At 39.8% G+C, this 14,205-nt stretch overlaps 1 protein-coding gene across 3 annotated transcripts in view; it reads left to right on the forward strand.

Annotated features, from left to right (window-relative positions):
* The window catches only part of LOC123033674 (zinc finger protein 318-like), a 28,913-nt gene extending 15,185 nt beyond the window's left edge, over positions 1–13,728 (forward strand). The window contains exons 4-11 of one of the 3 annotated variants that reach the window (XR_006416631.1): positions 235–1,632; positions 3,125–3,224; positions 3,510–3,793; positions 6,171–6,371; positions 6,712–6,811; positions 7,149–7,267; positions 8,223–13,393; positions 13,509–13,728. Coding sequence is in view for 2 of the 3 variants with exons in the window: in XM_044450426.1 (XP_044306361.1) it covers positions 235–1,632; positions 3,125–3,224; positions 3,510–3,793; positions 6,171–6,371; positions 6,712–6,811; positions 7,149–7,267; positions 8,223–12,722; positions 13,509–13,595 (6,789 nt within the window). In the remaining variant the exon portion in view is untranslated. Of the gene's footprint in view, positions 1–234; positions 1,633–3,124; positions 3,225–3,509; positions 3,794–6,170; positions 6,372–6,711; positions 6,812–7,148; positions 7,268–8,222 lie in introns of all 3 variants that reach the window. The other 2 variants (XM_044450552.1, XM_044450426.1) reach the window with 2 other exon arrangements.
* Positions 13,729–14,205: the final 477 nt, after the last annotated feature.

The raw sequence follows: 14,205 nt of genomic DNA on the forward strand, positions 1-14,205 counted from the left end.
AGGCATTACTTGTAGGCTTGGTTCCTCCCCACTTACAGAATGTCCATAATTCTAAAATACTTTGGAACATCTGGATATGCTTTAGTTTAATCTTCCTCTTCTTTCAATTTGTGGTTAATATTTTAAACAGTTGTCTGTAAACCCTTTATATGAAGATACTTTCCTTTTAAAAGTTTGGGATATTAGTCTTGTAAAGGAATGTAGTAACTAATGACAGTTCTCTTTGTTTTTTAGCCAGAAGTGTTTTCTAGCAGTCCCACCTCTGTCAAAGAGCCCCCACTTCTTTCAAATAATCCTCCTTTGCCCCAGCGTAACAGCATTGCTCCTTTTTCTTTGGAAGTGGAGAATTTTCTCAAACGTTTCAACAAAAATGCGGTTGCGGAGTCTACCAATAAGGAGTCTCAAAGCAGTGTTCATGATTGGAGATCATATTCTGGCATACAACAAAATAGTTTTTCTTTTGAACAGAACTCTGGGAATTTTCTAAAACAGAAAGAGCCTCATGAATCAACATCAGAGCCTGTTGACAGGCACAGTGACTTTTTACTTCCTCATGAAAGAGTCAGCCAAGATGGGAGTGGCTTTTCACGCATTCTGGGTATGATAGCAGATTCTACAAGTTCTCAGGAGAAGAGACGGCGCAGCTTTCCAGACGACATTGAGGATGAAGAAAAATTTCTTTATGGTGATGATGAGGATGGCTCTAATGTTGACTCACCGTCTACTCAGAAGCTAACACTGAGTAGTGAGAGAGAATCCTTGAGCCAGAAAGTAGGTTCTCCACCTCGTCCTAGTCCACCTGTAAAACCAGACACATCAGAACAGTCCAGGCCAGAATATGAGAAGATACATGACTTGCTTAAAACTATTGGTCTTGACATTGGGGTGGCTGAAATTGGTAAGCTTGCTGCCCGTACTCAGGAACGACTCCATGGGAAAAAACCATCTCGGTCTCCTGATCGTCATTTAGCGGCTTCTTGTAAAGCAGAATCTCGGGAGAGGCGTCACAGTCAAAGCAACACTCATTCCCCGGAATCAAGCCAGAAGCGCTCTCTCTCACCTTCTAGTTCCTTCCCCCCATCTAAAGAGATAACCTCTATTTCAAACTCTGAGCACAATAAAAGCAAAAGTGTAGGTCAGGATAATCCTACTGGCACACCAGAGAGGTCTGTTCCACCAATATCTTTAATTCCATCAGCTCCACCCCTCCCCAACTTGTCTCCTCCTACATCTGTGTCTCAGTATAGAGTTTCCCGCTTTTCACCGTTCCCTACAACTCAACTGCCACAAAACTATCCCTCTCCCACAATGGCACCCCCTGGCTATGATGCGTACGGACACTACATGGCCTATGCAGCTTCTGGCTGGCGCATGTATGCGCAGCAGGCTGACCCTGCACTTTCAGATGTACATGGGCTTGTCACACTGACAGTGCCACCAAATCCTACACGACCCAATCTCAGAGTTATTGAGACAGTTTCCACAGGCAAAGGGACTCCTGATATCAAAAGGGATGAGTCCGTGCTTGTGCAAATCCCCACTGGTGCATCTTACTCCATCCCCCAGTTCTCACAGCCTTCTCTCAAAGAAAGAATATCAGATGAAAGAAATCGGGCTTCACAAAAGCAGAAGGTAAGCTTTTAAAATTTATTTTGGTGAATATTTGCCAACAGGACATAATCTAAAGGCATAAGTGTGCAGAATATCTGTGTCTATTTTTCAGTCTTCTTTTGCCCTTCCAGCATATTCAAACTTTTTCCTGTAGTGTACTTATTGCCGGTAATTGGATTGTTTCAATATATATATATAATGCTTTTGATGTTGCACTTATTTACATGGCCGGTAGTGATATATGCCACTGGGTACAAAACTGATTCCTTATTTAGGATTACATTCATTGATAGAGAATGTTGCTAGTTCCCAGCAATTCAAAGTATTTTCAATTTTATTTTAACATGTCTTTTTCTTGCATTTGACATAGTATTTTGAACAGGATCTTTCTCTCATGTCTTGCAGTATTTGACTATTGTTTAGTGGTGCTGTTGCAACAGATAACACTATAATTTCTTAAACAGCTCTTAAAGGACACTGCTTGATCATTTATTTATTTTATGCCTGAACTGCCCAATAGCTGAAGCTGTCTGGGCAGCTTACAACATTCAGAGAATACAATAGATTATGAATAACAATAAAGCATATTTCATTACAGAAACACCATGGTGGTCTTTTAATTTTTTATGTCTTACAAGTAGCATTTATTATTCTAGAAACAAAGTGAAAGAAATCAGTTTTGTGAAATACACTGATTAGCAAGGGTGAGATGGCCATCTATTCCAGGGGTGGCCAAATGGAGGCTCGAGGCACATGCGACTCTCTAAGTTTATTTTGCAGCTCATGGCTTGTCACCCATGGGCATCCACAGGCACACACTTGCTGCTCACCATCCACAGCCACCACCCACAGGTGCCTGCTTGCTGCTCATCACACTCACACATCCACTTGTTGCTCACTGCCCGCGGGCACCTGCTTGCAGCTCTCAAATATCTGACATTGTATGTGGCTGTTCAGTTGAGCAAGTGTGACCACCCCTGATCTATCCTATATTTCTTTTATATTTTCCATTGCATTTTGTGCATGAGTGAAGACACCTTATTAAATAATATAATAAAAATAAAATTTACCAGGAAACCAAGATTTTTTCCTTAAACTGTGCTTAGAAGTCATCCTATTACATTGCAGTATATTATGGCCACAGTCTAATTTGGTTACATATACTTCAGCCCATTGATTTTGATGGCTTCAAGCATGCTTAATTTTGTGTTCGATCATGACTTGCTTGTGTTTGCATTTGAATTATGAACCTCCACAAGTTAGAAGGCTTCATCATGAGGGTTTCATTTTGATTTGAAGAATAAACAACACAGACACAGCATATAAGGAATAAGCTGCCATCTCTGGCAAGAGTTAAATTTGCATCAGATACTAATTCAAAAGATTATTACTGACATTGCTTAGATTCTAGAAGATACATTAGAAGCCATGTAGTTATACTTGCAGTGTTGCTTTGGCTGTGGTCAAGTAAAGGGGCATTTTTATGTTTTTTTACCTTCATAAAACTTTTTAGGTAATAGAAGAAAGAGAGAAATTAAAGGCTGAACAAGAAGCGCGACAGAAAAAGCTGCACTATTTGAGGACTGAGTTAAATAGGCTTTCAAAACAGCAAGGTACTGCATTGTCTCAATGTATGTGTTTTTTCCCTGGGATGCTCTTTAGTGAAGAGGCTTGGCTCTGCATATTCCACTAGAAAGGGTAGGCTTATGTTTGCTCCTTTCTATCCTAGGCATACCAGGTTATCAATCTAACCTTGCCAGTTCTGCTTCCAGTAATGCACATGCAGCTTCTGGCACTTGGGCCAAGTTATTGTATCTAATGTTTAATTCACACAAATAATGTTGCATGTGTTAACATTATTTTCTTGTGCTTCCTGCTCCACCACTTTGATGGCTCAGGAGAGATGCTGCGGAAGAAGCGTAGGGAAAAGGATGGGCACAAGGACCCCTTGCTAGTGGAAGTAAACCGACTACAAGAGAACATTGTGAAGGAAATTGCTCAACTGAAGATGAGTGCTGATGCTGCAGAAAAGAAACAATCTGAGCTTGACAAGGTAGCTCAGATCCTGGGGATTAATATTTTTGAAAAATCCCGAAAACTATCTTCAGAAAACAAAGACACCTCAGAAAAAAACAAGTCAGAATTTGCAAAAAGTCAGGAGAGAACTTCCAACTCAATCAAGGTAAAATTCTAGGTGGTAATACTGTCAGATGTATGCACTGTAGGAAAAAGAAGGCTATTAAAGGCATTTGTCACCCTTTCCATAGGGACAGAGTTCAGTGCATTAAGCTATCACTAATGCTTGACCTCATTAATGCAGACATCATTAACTTTGCTCTTCCCAGGAGTTCTCTACGTTTTAAGCACTGACTGAACTTAGAACAAGCTGACTGAGTAGAAAAGTATTAGGACATGTATGTAGACCAGATGTGAATTAGTTTCTAAAGGACCATGAATCTCACACTTAGAATTTGTGTGGTGATTTTGTTTTTTGTTTCAGAATTATTTTCTGTGTGGTCCAGTTTTGGAAACTTACACAGACTGAGTAACAGAAATTACTTGATGTGACTTTGGACTTGGACAAATTGAGCAATAGAAGTTACTCAGTGTAATTTTGGATTTTTTCCCTTTCACCTTAAGAAAGTCATAAAATAAATAAATTCTATGAGTAAAGCATAGAATATGATACATTCCAGTCTTTATTTTTCTTATTTGTATTCTGTCTTAAAAATGCAGTTACCTTTTCTCTTGGAATTCTGTCTTAGGTAGATACCGGTATCAGGATCTTGACATGCACCTGCAAAACACTAACAGTGTAGGATTATTTTTCTTTAAAGTTTTTAATAAAAAATGAAGGGGAGGAATTGTTGTGGCCTTTTTGATTTGACATCAAGTTTCTGATAATTGTTCTAGAATAAACATACTGCATGCATTTTTGTTGATCCCAGTATGTCTATAAACATGGCAGAGAAAACATAAAACTAGAGTGGAAGTGAGGTTCTACTTTGGAATGTTTTCAGAACTTAACACCAAGCAAATGCAGCTGTATGTTCACATTGGGATGGGTATTTTCCCAGCAAAACATCATGGAAGTACTCTGTTCTAATATTTCCTAGGACTTCTTAAATTGAAACATTATGGAAAGATTGGATGTGTGTTCCCTTCTGTTTGCTTTGCAGAAAAAGGCAAGATATAATGGTTGGGTTGGAGTCAGAGTTTGTGAGGGTGATGCTCCACTTTCAGAAAGTTCTTGCTGAAGAGGAAGTGGGAGAAGTGGTCTCCAGTTTCTCCTTCCCCTCCTGATGGGCCCCTATATTGCCTGAAAGGCTTCGCTGGTGGGGTTGAGAGACCCTCTTGAAAAGCATCGGGGATGACATTGAAGGGTACAGGGTCAATCAACAATCAGCCTTTATTCCTCCAGCAGGAGCTAGCACTGGATCTCAGTCTCTTCCACAAAGAAACAGAGCCTTTCCATTCATGAAAAGCCTGTAGTAAATAAATAAACCATAGAAAGCCTTTCCAAATAAATTAAGGGCAGCTAAAGGCTACTTAGTTTTAGGGCTCAAAGTCCATTTTCCATGGGGAAAAAGCAAGCTAGAAAAGGAAGACAACTTCTTTAAGCTTTTCAAGGGAAATTACAGATATTAGCATACAGCACAAACACAGCCCTGTCGAACAGGGATTTTCTTCACTGGTTGGGTTTGTACACTGTTGGCAGTAGGTTATATTCTATATGTTGATTGATATATGGGGACTTACATTGCTACTTTTATCCCCCATTTGGTCACTTCTTAACTGTGGGTTGGAAGGGAATGAAGAGAGCAGTTCATGCTGCTGCTACAATGACTTGAGTCTCTGCAATGAGGCCCACCTGCACACCAAAAATCCTTGTTCTAAGGGATATATTTTGTTACAGGATGCTTGTACCACATGTCTTTTGTTTTCATAGAACCAACAGTGTCAACAAGAACCTATAGCACCTTATCTTTCACAAAGGCATAAGGTATGCCATTTAAAAAGGAGGTAGTGGGTGTCGAGATGGTCTTCAGATGACTTACAGTGTATTCCAGAATTTATAGGCACAGAGGAGCTGTCAAAAGCATACATTACACCACCACCATTAAAATTAAGCAGTTCCATTTACTCCATCTGTTAAATTTACACTGGGGGTTGTCCACAGTTTGGCAGAGGGGCAGAACTTTTTAGGTATTTTTGCACCTTGACTGAAATCATTTATGCATATATTTAAGTATTTTTTTGCATACATTCACACACACCCCTCAGCATGTACTCCATGCGACGTACATTGAATTCCTTGATTATTTACGCACTCGCCATCCAGCCAACATACCCAAGTCTCATTGGAAGCTCTTTCCTGTTGACTGAACAACATCTGAGTCGGCAATACTAGCTCACTGAAACGGTGGAATTATCCTGGGCATTGACAAACAGGTGATATATTGTTATATATATTTTTTGTGTGGTCTCTACTAGAGGCTGGCTCTGAGGTACCAACTGTCATTCTATAGCTTAGAAATATTTCCTTTTGTTCAATTTAGGAATCAAAACCTACTAATGACAAGCCCAAGGGTAGGAGTCCCAAGCCTACGGAATCATCACAGCCATCCAAACAGCATATCCAAGGGGCCAATATATATGACTATTATGACACAGGGAACCATTGGTGCAAGGATTGCAATACCACCTGTGGGACCATGTTTGATTTCTTCACACATATGCATAATAAGAAGCATAGGCAGGTATGTGTCCAGTCATCAATTTCCCTTTAAACAGTTTGTATTTGATATGTGAGCTGTAAAATAAACTTTCCAATGGCAAGGACCTCCATGCCAATCAGGTGTCCTGATCTTTTTGGTGTGGTTGTCACACCCCTGATAGTTTGTCACATGTCTAAGGTCAACTATTTGAATGAAAGCTTCATTTTGGTTCAGTTGTGAACATGTGAGAGTGTAGACTACATGTCTACTTGGTATGTTTTTACTCTTTAAAAGCATGTTTTGCAGTAAATTGCAGTAGAGACAAGAGAGCAATTCTCTTTTTAATATATCAGTCTATATGCTTTTGTCAATCTGCAAATAGACCCTGGATCCATACAATAGACCTTGGGCTTCAAAGACTCAAGCAGAAACAAAGCAAGAAGTCACAAAACGGATTGATAAAATACCTGTTCCTGCCAAAGGTATGTTGGTTTTCTCCTACCTTGAGCTACTTAGAGCATACTATGTGAAGGTGATTTATTGTGTGATGATAGGTAGCATATACCAGCTATGCCAGATTATTAGTGCTTCATTTTAATAAGGATTGGAAAGTAGCAACATCATCTCCTATTTGCATGGTAAACAGTGTTGTAATGCTGTGGTAAGGAGTGTTAAGCAAGCATAGGATTCCCTACTAACAGTCTTTTGACAAGTTACTGTTTCCAATTTACTATTTTTGTTGCTGTTGTGTTTTTGCTAAAAGCTGCAGAACCTGTTGTGATTAATTTCTGTGACTTATTCTTTTTGGGGGCATTTTAGGTTCTGAATTCCTTATTCCAGTCACTGGATATTACTGCCAGCTTTGCCATGAATTTTTTGGAGACCAGATATCAGCAGAACAGCATGTGAAAAGTCATCCACATAATGAGAAATATAAGGTCAGTACCCAGAATATGCTTGGAGAATTATTCCTTAAGTGCATGACTGTCTGTTCCTGACTTGTGCAAGAGAAGGATGGAGCGGTCAAAGCTCTGTGAGAGAGCACATACTTTGTATGCAGAAGGCTGTGGATTCAGTCTCCAGCTGGACCTGAGAAAGCCTTCTCTGAACTTTGAGAGCACTGCCAGTTAGTATAAACAATTGTTGATGGACCAATGGTCTGATTCAGTATACAACAGCATCTTATATTCCTAACTAACACTGTATCATACATTAGGGTGCTTTCCTAAAGGTTATGATCTGAATGATCATAAGCCCCTGAACCTCATCTTCCCAATCTTGTAACCTACATTTTTGACTAGACTGACTTTGGAGACTTTCTAGCAAAGGCTTTTTGGAGTGAGAAAGGGAGGCTAGAGAGTTCTCAGGATAACTCGGATCCTGGCCTCTCCAGTCTCCTCCCTTCCCCACTTGCCAGAACATTCCCTTTATTCCTCTCCAGGGTTGAGTTCCTGACTTCAGAGGCCAGCCAATACAGTTCTTCCTTCAGTGGCTGTGAGGAAATTAGAAGTTTCATTTTTGATTCTTCCTCCAAGCTCAGTGCACTGTCTCTGACCTTGGATTGGGAATCTGAACAATCATACGGTCCTCAGGCGCTGTTGAAAGGCCACAGAATTGTTTCCCTAAATGTTCACTGTACTACATGTATTATACTAGGATTCTTTTCATCATCACGTTGGAATGAAATTGTCTTTGGTTAGGAGCACAAAATGTCTTTTATTCTTTCCTAATGTTAAGATTCTGAATATCAAGGGTTTACAAAAAAATGTCTCCCACCATCTATTTCCCAGCAGCAGTATTATGTGGAGAGAGATGAAAAAAGAATTAATGGGAAAGCAATTATTAGAATTCTATACTGAGTAACTGTTCAGAATTTTCTTCCTCTTCCCACAGAAACATGTGGAAGAAAATCCACTCTATGAAGAAAGGAGGAACCTGGATCGCCAAGCAGGATTGTCTGTTATTCAAGAAACAGAACGCAGGCTAAAACGTAAACAGTGTGAAAAGCAAAAAGAGGAGAAAGATGAAAAGACCACAAAAGTGGTAAAAAAAGAGGAAACAAAGAATACCAAAGAATTGGGAGATGGAGATAATGAATATGAGACTAGTAAAAGGAAAGATGTTCCTAATGGTCAAAAATGTGGGATTAAGCTTAAATTGAAGAAAGATGACAAAGAAGTTGAGAAGAAGGCAGGGAAAAAAGAGGAATCCGCTAAAGAATCCAGACTGTCATCTTTTGGAAAATTCAGTTGGAGGAAGGCAGAAAGAGAGGAAAAAAATCAAGACAAAGATGTCTGCAGGGAGGACAGCACTGAAGAAAGCAAAGAAAAAGAAAGTAAGACCCAGTCTGGAAAACCAAATTCAAAGCCCATTGCAATACGGTTGTCTGGGAAAACTGTTATCCCACACACTAGTCCCTGGACCCCGGTTGTTTCAACTTCATCACAAGCAAAAATCAGACCTAATTTACCAGTCCCCATGATGGTTCTGAGGAAGTCTGCAACAACAACAGTAAGCAAGCCAGCACCTCTAAATACTTTCCTGTCCATAAAATCTTCTGGTGCCACCACCAAGCCACTCCCTGTGGTTAAAGAGGGTAATTCAGAACTTGTTCTAGCTCCAGATATAATTTCAAAAGCATTTGGGGGAGAAGTAGTAGTTTTAAAGAACTCACAGGAGAATGCAAAGACACCAGAACAGCCAGAGGAGCAGGAGCATGAGAGTGTGACAAAGGCCATAGAACATGCAAAAGCCTTGGAACACGCAAAGACAAGTGCAGCAAAGGCTCAGGAGCAGGCAATTGTTGTGGCAAAAGCACAAGCAAAGGCACGGGAGCTTGCAGCTATGGCAAAAGAACAAGAAGTTACAAGAGTGGCAAAGATCAGTGAGCAGCCCGTGATATTTGAAAGGCCGCATCGCCGTCCTCCTCTTCTACCACTGCCACCAGGACCGCCATTGATGCTAACAGTACCACTACCACGACCCCCACCAATATTATTCCCACCTCCACCCCTGATGCCACCAAAAGATACGGTTGTCCTGGCAGATGATATGGCTCCTGGTGTGTCTGAGGATGATAAAAACATCCTGGCAATGCCCATGTGTCCCCGTCCTTTGCCACCTCCAACAATTTTCAGAGACCATGTTAATAAATTAGAAAAAAAGAACTCTTCCCTGGCTGCAGGTAATGCTAAAGATTTGTATGACATCTTCTACAATAGCAGTGGTAGGAGTCCAGCTGACAGCAAGCTTATGAATTCTGCAAATTCAGATAAAGGAAAAATCAATCCTGTTGAGAGAGAGAGAAACACAGATCAGTTGGTGGTTTCCAAGCCAAGCAATGCCACTTTTGCACAAGAATGCAGTTCTTCAGATGGTAGCAAAATCCCCTTAGGTGATGGGACTATAGAAACTGAGGTACTAAAAGCTGAGAGAACATCAGCAGCCTGTGAAGAAAACAAACTCAAAATTGGTGCTGAGAGAGAAGTGGAGAAAATATCCTTTTTGGATACACAATCTACCTTTAAGTATAGGGAAGCATCAGAATCTAACAACCTTGCAAAAAGTGCCTCTGTTTCCTTTCAGAATGAAGTAGAAATAGGAACTCCTGCACCAACTGAATTTAAGAAATCACCAGAGGCACTTGAAGAAGGACAGTTAACCATACAGATACCAGAAAGGAGTATTCTTCCACTGGACAACCTTAGGAAATCCACAGATCTTGAGACGGCAGATTTTAAAATTCCAAATGATAATAAATTAACTGTACACTTATCGGAAGCCTCAGAATCTAATCCTCCAACAGGTGTCTCTGTTTCCTTTCAGAATGAACTAAAAATAGGAATTCCTTCCACTGAATTTAACAAGAATTCTCCTGTGCTTGAAGAAGCAGAATTAGCTAGGCAGTTGCCAGAAAGCAGTATTTCTGCTTGCAGAGATGACAGCAAGAATCTATTAGAGTTTGAGACAACAGAGTTTAAGTCTTACGTTGGTAACAAGCTGGCCATACAGTCTTCAGAACTTGCCACTTATCCTTTAGAAGATGTTAGCAAGAAGCCACTGGGTCTTGAAATTGAAAAATTACCCATGCAGTTGCCAGAAGAAAATGTCCCTTCTTTAGAAGATGATAACAAGAAGGTATCGGACTTTGAGATGGAAGGGTTTAAATCTTCTGTTGATAACAAGCTGGCTGTGAAGTTGCCAGAATACAGTGTTGCTCCTTTAGATGTTAGCAAGAAGCCTCCAGAGATTGATGGAGCAAAATTATCTATGCAGCTGACTGAAAGTAGCGATGCTCCTTTGGAAGTATTTCCAAAGGTTCCGTTAGAGTTTGAGACAGCAGAATTGAAAGCTCTTGATGATCAAGAATCAACAATTCAATTGTTAGACTACACCACTGCTGCCTTAGAAGATGTAAGCAAAAAGCCACCACAGTTTGAGACAGCAGGATTAGCTATGCATTTGCCGGACACCAATGCCCCACCTTTGGAAGCACTTCACAGGAACCCATTGGAGAGTGAGGTGGTGGAATTCAAATCTCCTGAAGATACAGAATTAGCAATCCACTTGCCAGAAAAGGAGGCTAATCTTAGGAAGGAGTCTGTAGTAGTGAAACATGTTGATGCCACAAGCTGTGATGACATCAGTGAGAAGCTGCAAGACCAACAGAATAAGGAAGTTTATGGCAAATCAAAGTTAGAAGAGATTAAGAATGATTTGAAGATGAAAGCATATATGACAAATTTAGGTGAGAGAGATGTAGCATTAGCAAACTATAACTTTGCAGTTAGTCAGGGAGACAACCCTCAGTTATTTGAAATGCAAATTGAAATTGCTGAAGAGGAAGGACCTAGTATAAAAGAAAAGAAACAAATTGATGACAACTCTGAACAGACAATATCTACATTGGTTTCAGATATCTCTGTTCAGAGTCAAGTAGCTTGTGAGCCTATAGACTTATCTTCAAAAGTGAGTGAGGAAAATCCTCAAATAGTAGTGCAAGATCAGTGTTCTTCTAAAGAATCATCATTGGATTTAAAGCTGGGCACTGTAGAATTAGATAGGCTTGAGCCAGCAATGATTGATGAAAGTCCTCATACTTCAGAGGTCCTGAACAGAGATCCAGAATCAAGTCCTTTAAATAAAGGTGAATTGGACTCTTCCCATACTAACAATGAAGAATTTTTGGTTAACTCCCAGCCTGAGGACAGCGAGGCATTTAATATAGTCAGTGTTCCAAAATCAGGAGACATGCTAAATATGTGCCTTGCTGATAGAACAGTGATAAGCAGCACATCAGGGAAATATGAAAAAAATAATCAGCCATTAGGAGATGAAGCTAAGGATCTGCAGGTTGAGGAAGCTAAAACTTTGGGCATTAAGTCTGCAAATGATGCTGAAACTAGTCGCAGTTTAGAAGTGATGCCTCTGCAAAATGACAAACAGAGATCTGCTGAATCTGATATAGAGTTAAGTGGCATGGAAGAGACGAACTTAACGAAAACAGAAAATGTTAACTTTTCCACCATTCAGCCAGAGATAGTCCAGGAAACATTAAATGTTCTTCCAAAAGAAGGCAATGTTGGGCATCTTGGAGAAGAGGCACTTACCTTTACAGACATGAACACTGGGATCTTGCATACCTCAGCAGCTAATGACTTTGACTTGAGTGCCAGTCACTCAGAACTTAGCTTTGTTCAGCGTACATCCCTTACTCTGAGTTTAAATGCAGAAAATGACAAAGATTCTCTGAAGCCTGGTGAAGTCAAGCCTACTGACCCTAACAAACTGAAAACAGGTTTGGAATTAGAAACCATCCGTTTCAGTCTAGGGAATATTGAAATGGAACGTGAACACTTGAGTATCCTACCATCTGAAATTCTAAATAAGGTAGAGACCCCAAAGTTAGAAACTATTGCACCAATTTGTTTAGAATCCAACAAGACTAGTGGGTTGGGCATTGCATTAGCCTCTGGCGATCAAGAGAAGAAAATTTGCTTCTTGGTTTCTGATGCGATAGTCTCAGATATGGGGTGTCCTGAATCAAATGGTGACATTGCAGAACCAAACATGTCACTTGCTGAAATGCAGAGCATTCCTCAAGTTTCTGAGGTTCTGCAAGTAAGTGTCAGCAAAGATAGCAATTCTGATATGTCATTGTTGAGTTATGTTGAAAAAAATGTGCAAAACCAAGCAGCTGTATGCATGGAATCCCTTCATCCAGAACTAAGGAAAACATCTGTTGAAGTGGGGGGTTCGGGTGACAGTATCAAAAGTCAGATGCAGACATCTGGAGGGGAGCTAATTAAGCCAGAGGAAGAAAATAATGACAGTAGATGTGAAGTTAACATTAAGTTGGCTTCAGAAGTTACTGAAAATTCCACAGAAAACTTGGTAAGTTCCAATAAGATCAGTTCAAATGCTTGAATAGCAGTTGTTGAGATTTTGTACATACTCTGTTTTGTATTTAATATGTTGAACATCTTGTAGCTCTCAGACAGACATTGGTCAAAGGCTAATCTTTCCTTATTCAAACATGTAGACTCTGTACATACTGCATTGTGTAAAATGTTGTCTTGTCAATCTTTGACCATTAGGTTTCCCTTTCTTGCAATTAAAGTGGAATTTCTCATTTATAATGTGCACAGTTGGGCTCTGAACTTCTGTTTTTGTTACAGTTGGAGTGTGTGTCTTCCTTCTACATTTTTCTTTGACTTTTAACGGTTTCTGATTTACACAGCTTTTGTAAGTAACATTCCAAGTGCAACACTGACAAGCGCAAGGACACCTGTTCAAAACTTGAGGAAAATGAAGGCACTTGCTGAAGCATTGAAGCAAAAACTTTCTTTGAAACATGCGTATTTTGTTATGAAAATGCCAGAAGGGTGTTCCGCATTTTTCATGATGCAGAAAAGTATTCTGCATTTTGATTTTTAATTACATTGTTGAATTGCACCTGTAATCAAGACTGTAATGCCATATTGTATAAAACCCTGTGTGGATACCATCTCATTGACCAAAGGAGAACAATCTACCAACTCACTTTTGGAGAAGAAATCTATTTGGTAAGGCTGTGGCCCGACTTCTGGACTCTGCATATTGAGGTCTCTTGCATGATTTGAAATCAATTTTTCTGTCATTGTCTTGTGATACAGTAACTGTTTGTGTTAAATTGTTTAGCAGCTTCTCAACTCGGAAGAAATAGAAGATCTGAACTTTGCTTCCAGGATTGGATTCACTTCATATATCCAGACATTACATGCCTGAATGACCCCTTGAGCCACAAAATACTGTTGTGTGAAGGTTTTCACTTACACAGCCAAGATATGCATTAAATCTTTGCATGGATTTATCTAAAGGGTTTCATCTGTAAATCTAAAATAAACTCGTAACGAACGGAGACATGGTCTTTTTTTCCGGTGTCTTTTTTAATGTTCCAGTGACATAGCATCCATAATTCTGTAGGGGGAGACAGAACTGGTGCAATAGTTCTTCACTTTCTGTTGAAAGGTACTGACAATTGTAATGACATTGCATGCATAATCGAGCCTTGAATTGAAGGGACAATGCTGATTTACTATTTAGCAGGTTAAACATGGTATGAAATGTATATTATTTCCATATTAAAACTGTATACTAGGAATATTTTCATGCAGCTTTTAAGGATCTGTGCTCCTCATATAGGTTTAGTGGGATAAGAGGAATGTTAAATGAACTTTCTTGTGTTTAAGAGTTTATATCAACTTAAAATGAAAGTGAATTGCTGCAGTGGAAATGAGCATTTATGATGAAGGCAGAGGGGTGACGAGTTGTTTTGCCTGCCTGTAGCCATGAGTTCTTGACAAGCACTACGTCTACTGTGCTGCTGCTGCTCAGT

This window comes from Varanus komodoensis, unplaced genomic scaffold (genome assembly GCF_004798865.1).
Source record: "Varanus komodoensis strain SLA01 unplaced genomic scaffold, ASM479886v1 scaffold1, whole genome shotgun sequence".
Classification (NCBI taxonomy): Eukaryota; Metazoa; Chordata; class Lepidosauria; order Squamata; family Varanidae; genus Varanus; species Varanus komodoensis.